Source organism: Mus musculus, chromosome 14 (assembly GCF_000001635.26).
Source record: "Mus musculus strain C57BL/6J chromosome 14, GRCm38.p6 C57BL/6J".
NCBI lineage: Eukaryota > Metazoa > Chordata > Mammalia > Rodentia > Muridae > Mus > Mus musculus.
In genome coordinates, this window is record NC_000080.6 from 45314097 (window position 1) to 45322332 (window position 8236).

The 8236-nt window shown below is 44.5% G+C and overlaps 1 protein-coding gene across 1 annotated transcript in view; it reads right to left on the reverse strand.

The window, feature by feature from the left end:
• Nucleotides 1-4476, reverse strand: part of Ero1a (endoplasmic reticulum oxidoreductase 1 alpha) — a 35486-nt gene extending 31010 nt beyond the window's left edge. Inside the window, exon 1 of the mRNA NM_015774.3 lies at nt 4281-4476. Within this exon, the coding sequence (NP_056589.1) occupies nt 4281-4394 (114 nt within the window). The 5' untranslated portion in view covers nt 4395-4476. The remainder of the gene's footprint in view (nt 1-4280) is intronic.
• Between the last annotated feature and the right edge of the window lie 3760 nt (nt 4477-8236).

Consider the following 8236-nt stretch of genomic DNA (forward strand, 5'->3'; position numbering starts at 1 on the left):
TGCCTAAAGTCTTAGTTTTACTCAAGTTCCCAATGTGGGGCTAGAGGGATTACTCAGCAGTCAAAAGCTCTTGATGTTATTGTGGAGTTCCAAGGTTCAATTCTCAGAGCCAACATGGTGGCTCACAACTGTAACTCCAGTTCCAGGGAATCCGACGTCCTCATCTGACCTCCACAGGCATGCATATGTTTCACAATTGTAGGTGAAATACTCACATACATAAAATAAGTACATATTTTTTTTTAAGAGAGAAAGGAAGGAAGGAAGAAAAAACACACAGCATTGTGAAGTGACTCACAAGTATTTCTTCCATACGCTCTATTCAGAAAAGTCAGAGATGCAACAGGCACTTAAAGAGTCAATGGCTACCTCACCAGTATAACCTGTTTCAAAGATCCCTCTGACTAGGATTTAATACACCCACCCACCAACAAACAAATCATCTCTCCCACAGCCCAGCAACTCAGCCTAACAAGTAAAGCTATTTTTAAAACTGATTTAGCAGGACACTTAGAAGGTTAAATCTACTGAAGAACATGTTTGGAGATTATGTCTACAATGTACTCCAAGCAAAAACTCATGTGTTTGTAAAGCTGACATGAGTGTCCTTCCTGTAGCAGCTCAAGGCAAACCTACCACACTCAGGTATCTACAGTGCCCCACCAACACCAGCAGCAGCAGCCTGAGGCAGGCCTCCCCCACCCACCCACCCACCCAGCAGCCTGAGGCAGGCCTCCCCCACCTACCCACCCACCCAGCAGCCTGAGGCAGGCCTCCCCCACACTCAGGTGGCTGAGCACTGCTACTGCTTACTAGACTTGAAAACAATAAAACAGTTTTAGTGAAAAGGAATATACACTCATTTTAAATTAATTAAGTGCAAAATATATTCATATGTCCTCCAAAACAATTTTCAGTATTTCTTCTAAGAAATCTTTAAAATATATTTCACTACTTGCACCTAAAGTTTTACTACATTCACGTCATCAAATGATGCCTAATTCAACCTAACTGTCAGAAAATAAAATAGCAATAAGTCTGTATTGGTGATAACAAATACTATTTCGGTTCACAGGAGGAGTACTTCCTGCACGGGAGATTGTTTATTCAAAGGGGGATAAGAGCCAACTTTCCTTATAAGTTAGTAATATTATTAGCTAACGTTTTAATGGGATAATAAAAAGCAAGTGGTTGTAAGGAAGATTTACAGGTCCCAAACAATTAACCATTTCGAGTAATGAACAGTAAACAATAAAACACTATTATGAAAAGAGTTTATATGTAAGGGTTGGAATAGGCCTCTGTGGCTGTTCTTGCAGCCTCCACATAGCTCACAACTATCTAACTCCAGTTCCAGAGGCTCCTGGCGCTCACATGGCACACATACATACAAGTAGGCAAAACACTCATAGACATAAAGCTAAAATTTTTTTTAATGATTTATAACATACAGTGAAAGATCATGTTAAAAGGACTCGAAACCAGCACAATCTATGTAGTACCTCAGCGAGCCCAAAGATTCATTACAGCCATCCCCCATCAAAAAGCCCAATCCCAGCAAGCTATGCCAACAAGCAGCTGGCTCAATTTTTCTAACATCTTACACTGAAATCTCCCGAACATCTGCTGAGCACCAATCAAATGCTAGGTTTGAAAACCATTTTTTAACTCAGTTTTGATCTCAACAAGCACTAGGGACTTGTTGCAATGACTTTCTAAGGTCAAACAGCCACCGACTGCTCTGACCCAGACAGCATCTATGAACTGAACCCCATTACAAACCAGATACCCATGTGACAACAGGAGGTAGGTGGTGATGAGGTAACCCAAGGCAAACATGGTAACAAAGACCCACAGCAGGAAGGAGAAAACAAAAACAACAACAACAACAACAACAAACTGACTATTTTGACTATTTCTGTCATTGGCTAGGCTATACTTTGGAAACAAGAAGCTCACTATGTAACCCAGGCTGACCAGAAGACCCTGATCAAGCTGTCTGCAGATGTTACACACAAACACCACTGCTCCAGGCTATCTTGCTATTACTCAAAGTTGACTCTGAAGAGGAAAACCAGAAACTTCCTTTAAAGAAAAAGTGGCTTAGATGGTTGTGGGACACACCTTTAAACCAAGCTCTCTGGAGGCAGAGGAGGAGCTCTGTAAGTTGGAGGCCACCTTGACCTACAGAGTGAGAATCCCTGTTTCGAAACTCTGAGGTTATTGCGGACTGAAGAGAGCTCAGTATGTAAGAGCAAGTACTGCTCTTCCACAGGACCTGAGCTCTATTCCCAGCACCCACATGGTGGCCCACGCTATAGTTCCGTGGGATCCAACAACCTCTTCTGGCCTACTCAGACACTTCACGGATGTGGGGTGCAGACATGCAGGCAAATACACATTAAATAAAAATAAATAAATCCAAAAAACAAATAAGAGCTGGGCTGGTGACCCTTGCTTCTAATCACAGTACTTAGGAGGCAGAGGCAGTGAAACCTCTGTCAGGGCAAGGACAGCCTAGACTACACAGTGATTTCCAGAACAGCCAGGGCTATGTTAAAAATGGCTAAAGATAGGCAGATAGACAGACAGACTGACAGATAGATGGATCGATTGATCTGAAGATATTTTGACAACAGCTAAAAAAAAAAAAACCAAAAAAAACCCCTTATTACTAACCAAGGGAAAATGCAAAAATAATTAAAAGTTCCTCAATTTTAAGTAAATATCCAAAAAGATTGGTTGTATAACAAAGTTGAAGAGTCAAACAGTATTTGAATACCATTACCCAGAGAACATACTTGAAAGTGTAACTCCTAGTATCTTTTCTCAACACTCTAGTTAAAAGCTTCCTATCTCAAGTGTTTAGATGTTGAAACTGTTTACCTTAAATTTGTAATCAATAGAAAAATGGCCTTTTTCTGGACTTCTAACAACTCACTTCTGCTCCAAAATTACTCAACAAAACAATAAAATCCAAAAGTTTAAAGCGATGAAACAGATAACACCCCTTCTTCCTGACACTCGAGTGCTTATCTTACAGTATCATATGCAGCATACACGTATTTCTGATCACAAATAATAAGACCCACGAGTGACCTGGCTGTCTATCCCTCCATTTTTTTATAGATGTAATTTCAGAAATCGAAGTCCACCAAAAAGGTGGCTATAAGAAGAGCCACTGCTTATAGGGCTATAAGAAAGCCAATGCTTGGTCATTTGCCTGAGGACCCGAGGTGGATCCCGGTGTCCCATGTGGTGGTTGGGGAGAGGTTCCTGCAAGCTGTGGACTAAAAGCACCCCCTACAATGCGTACATTCACAGGTACAATATACATACCCACAAAACAAACCTGTATTTTAAACATCGTAAAGAACAGTAATGAACAAGTCGAGGGGGAAAGGGTGCTGGCCAGCGCCAGGTGTGGTCGTGAACGTCTGTTTAACAATACAATTTACATATTAAGTATCTCAGTAATAAAATGATCTAATACACTTTTAAACAGAAGAAAGTCTGGGGAACCGCTAATATTCGAGAGTTCTTCCAGGCTTTACAAGAAAGCACTAAGAGACTAGCACATCGACTGAATATGATACTTCTGGGTATTTCCAAGCTGTTAGCATTTCCTTAAGACAGCAAAATGAAATTCACAGTTATTTCAATGCGCCTAGCCTAAACGGCCTCATACAAAATTTACAGGCTACACTAAGAAAATAAAATTCTTTGAATGTTTTGCTCACGGAACCCACATCTCCTACAGAAGTAAATAATCACAGCTCATAATCAAACTTGAATACAGAAGAGCTAGGGCCTACCTCGGATTCCGCAAAGGAAGTGTCAGTATACGAGAATAAGCTTCAGGGGCAAGGTGCACCATACACAGGCCGAGAAGTCACAGGACAACAACAGCCGCAAAGACACCAGGCAGTTAGATCAGGCCACCCAAAGAGCCCCTCAAGGTCATTCAACCTCTTGACAACGACAAGACCTAAAGAACAACTAGTCTCCCCAAGAGTCCATATCGGGAACAGAAAGGCTGGGGACGTCCCCGGCACCGCTCGCACGAGGTGCCCAGGTGCCGGGTCCATTCAGAACCCCCGGTCCTGTGGACACGGAGCAGCCAAGGCAGGATGCAAGGAAGCAGTGTGACAAGCTGGCCAGGCGCCCACGCCCATCGAAGGGTGCCCCGTCCCGGGGCGATCGGGAACGCGGTGCGGGCCGCGCATCAGGATCGCCGGCGCCCGGAGATGCGCAGCCCCTGGGCCGCCCGCGCGCCTCACCTGGCAGAAGCAGCGCTGTGCCGCTGTCTCCGGCCGCCGCTCCTCGCCGTGGCCCAAGCGCAGCAGCCACACGACGCCCAGGAGTCCAACGAGCAAGCCCCAGGCGCGGCCCATCGCCGCTCGCCGCCCACCGCCCTCTACCCGCGCCGCCGTGCTTGGCTCCCCGGCGCAGGCCGCGCGCCCGCTGAAGTAGCCTGCGCCGGCCCCGCCCCGCGCTCCGCCCTGCGCCCTCCGCGCTCCCGCCTCCCCTGCGGACGTGCAGCGGCGCGCGCCTCTGTCCACGCGAGCCTCGGGCGGCCGCCTTCCTGCGCGCCCCGCTCACGCACCCGCCTCCGGTACACCTGGCCTGCAGCTCGTCCGGCGCAAAGACGCGGTCCTTCCGGGGTCGGGGTATCCCCCGAGCCACACTGCCCGGGGCCTGCGCCGTCCTGCCCGCCCCGCCCCGGAGCTCACGCCAGCCAGCCCATCCTTTCTCAACACTAGGAAATCCCGAGCCTGGGTTACGTGTCCGCCGTGCTCTGGCTGCCTAAGCCTTTTAAAAGGATGTTGGAGTTCATCTCGGGGAGCACGGCCGTACACACGATTCAGTGGCTTTCTAGTTTTTCCCTTCCTACATCCTACAAAGGGAACAGGTGAAATTGGTTTCCAAAGGGCTGTGCACCGCGGCTTACACCTATAATCCAACACTCCAGAGACTGTGGCAAGAGGATTGCTCAATGTCAAAGACAGCTTGAGCTACATACTTCCTGCCCTATAGAGTTAGGCTCTATTTTATAAATAAATGTTTAAATATAATAATAAAAACATGTTTTTATTAAACTAGCATAGAGAAGATATTAGCTCAATGTGTAGTCCCGATTTGTTCATAAAAAATTGACTCCTTTTTTGCTGTATTTTATGCGAATTAGGCATATTTCACAAGCTAGAGAGCAATGTGGTAAAGACTATTCAATCTCTCGTTTCATAAGTGGAAATGGGGAAAGCTGTTGCTAAGAACTGGAGTCAGGCAGTGAGAAGCCTTGCTTAGCCTGTTATCTATAGCATGCACTGTACACAGAGTAAGATAATATGGCCTTATAAGCTAATATTGTCTTCACGATAGCTATATTCCAGCTCATACTTACCTTTTCTAGAACCAGATCATAGTGTCTCTGTTACAGGTGTTTTTGCTGGTGTTCTTTTCACACTGTTCCAGATTAAAAGCAAGTTTCCATTCAATTCACTTTGCAATGCCGAGCTTGGCCTTGGAAGTACACAGGTGCATCGGCTCCATAAAACTGACAATGTCGTCAGTTTTCTTGGCTTCGTTGTCTCGTTTAGCTTGGGGTAGTGCATTTTTATTTTGATGAAGGGTCTCACTGTGTATTCCTGACTGGTCTGGAACTTACACTGTGGACCACGCTGGCCTCGAACAGGCAGAAATCAATTCACCTCTGCCTCCCTAGACCTGAGATTAAACACCTGTTGCCACCACAACCAGTCTTCCAGTCTTATTTTTAGTTCACTAATAATTGTGTGTAAGATATGTTTTCAATCCATATGTACATTGTAGGAAGACTCAATCACACTAATATATCCATCACCTCACCAGCTTGACTTTTTCTTACAAGAATGTTTAAAAAAATAAGTCTATTAGTATCTTCAGTCTATTAGTAGCTTCCAAGTACACGGTATATAAACCACAGCCTCCATGCAATACCATGGGTCAACGAAACTTACTTTTCCAGTCTAACTGTACCTTTGTGCCCTTGGACCAACTTTCCTCTCTCCAACCTTCTCTGGTTACCACTTTTCTACAGATTCTATGAGACTGGCTTTTTAAATTTCACACAAATGAGATCACACAGCACTTCTCTCTCTGCTCTTGGCTTCATTCCACTTAGCATGGTGTTCTGCAGTTACAGCTGTGTTCCAGGTCACCGCATGCCCTTCTTTATAAGTCTACACAGTACTCTGTGTCAGGGTACACACACTCAGGGTGTGCTTCCTTATTTGTTCATCCACTGATGGATGCTTAGTGTGCTCCTCGTGCTGAGCCACACCGAGACCTCCTCAGACCCCTTGGAATATAAAAAAGATGAGTGGCTAGGCTTGGTGGCTCATAGTGTAGTTAGTCCCAGCACACGTTTAGGGACAGCCTGGTCTACATATAGAGTTCAGGACTATATAACAAGTTCCTATCTTGAAAAAAAAAAAACGACAACAAACCCACTAGGCAAACAACACTACCTGGCTAATAAAGCTGGGCATAGTGGTATAGTGTAACTCCAACAGAGGCAGGCAGATCTCTGTGTTTTCCAGGACAGCCTGGGTCTATGTGCAGTGAGTTCCAGGACAGCCAGAGCTACCCAGTAAGAACCAGCTAGAAAAACAAACAAACAAAGACTAAGACAGGGGGATCATCATGAGTTTGAATCCAGTTGGGGCTACATAGCAAGACCTTGTCTTAATAAGAATTTAGAAAAAAATTATGGACATCATATTTGGGAAATAGCAGAGATTCCACAAGAAACTAAATATAGAGTTACCAGCCTGGTCATTTCCATAAATATCATTGTGTGAACATCTGAGCTAGTTGAAATGTGTATACTGTATGGATACTTGCCCTCTCCACAGTCAATATTTGTATGACATCTGTGGTAACATTTTCTTCCTTGTATTTCTACCACTGCATTGCAAACTTTTAAAACCGCTTAAACATGGCCTCCATCCTGAACATACCTTAGACTCCCAGGTTTTTGTTTGGGAATGAATAGCTTTTCTTATGACTAAGCACTCTTATCATCACAACTGAGAGACAAAGCAAAGGAAGAGAAATACTGAGTGAGTAAAGTAGAAGCTTTCTGAAGCAAGCTTGGTGCAGCTTAAGATGCTACACTGATGCAAGAGCCTGTAACCTGAGTGAACTGGTAAGTGCCAGCTTTCCCTAGAGTTCCCAAAAGACCTTTCGTTCAGTCTTCTGAGTGAGATTTCTTCTTCAATATGCCTTCCTAGGACATATTTCATGTCATTCAGTAACAATTTCAAGAGTCCCAGGGGATACGAAGTTCAGTCCTTGATTCTGAAAGCCCAGCCTCCTGTTACAGCTTTGTTCAGCAACATTAAATTGTTGGGAGATGAACTAGATCACAAGTTTGTTATTCTAATACTAGAACAACATCATGACAGACTTGATGCACACAGAATTTCTTGACAGAATGCTGACTGCTATGTAAATAGCAGCTATTATTATTAATTTTTTTAATGAGCAAAGCAGGAAGGGCCTTGCACCAGTTTCTCAAAAGGGGACGTGAAGGCGTCTACAGGAAACTTGGCACCTAAACAATTTCCAGCATTAAACAGACAAGAAAGAAAGAATTTAAAGGAAAAGATGTAGTCACGGAAGAATGACTAAGCAAAACTTTAAAGGCTTGGTGCCACATGATTAGACCCCGTTATCTAATCTTTACTGAGTACAAATGTCACATTGTCAGACCTTCCTTGACATATGATCAGAACTATCTGAGGTGGGAAGGAAGACACAGCCACTTAAGCTGTCTTTATGTACAGTTCCTGTGTAAGCAAGCTACGTATTATTGTCCCTGACTTCACTTCTTCATTTCCCATTCCTGCCTCAACCCACAGTCTATCTGGTTTCCAGGTTACCAGCCCTCCTACGCCTCTTTAAATGGTGTATCATACTAAATTCAGTGACCATTTTCCAGGAGGTACACGCTACACTGGAAAAGGCGGAGTCCTCTCTCTCTAAAATCAGTGTGAGGTGTAGAAGACATGTCAGGGTCTCTTTATGACCTCCTCCCGTTTCGTCTGTCTTAGCATGTAGCCCAGGCTGGACTCTAAGTCACTGGCTTCCTGATCCAGTCTTCCAAGTGCCAGGATTGCAGGCATAGGCGGACACACCCACTCTCCCTATTCCTTCCTGATACTAATTAACTATATCCTTCATGATCTTTCCC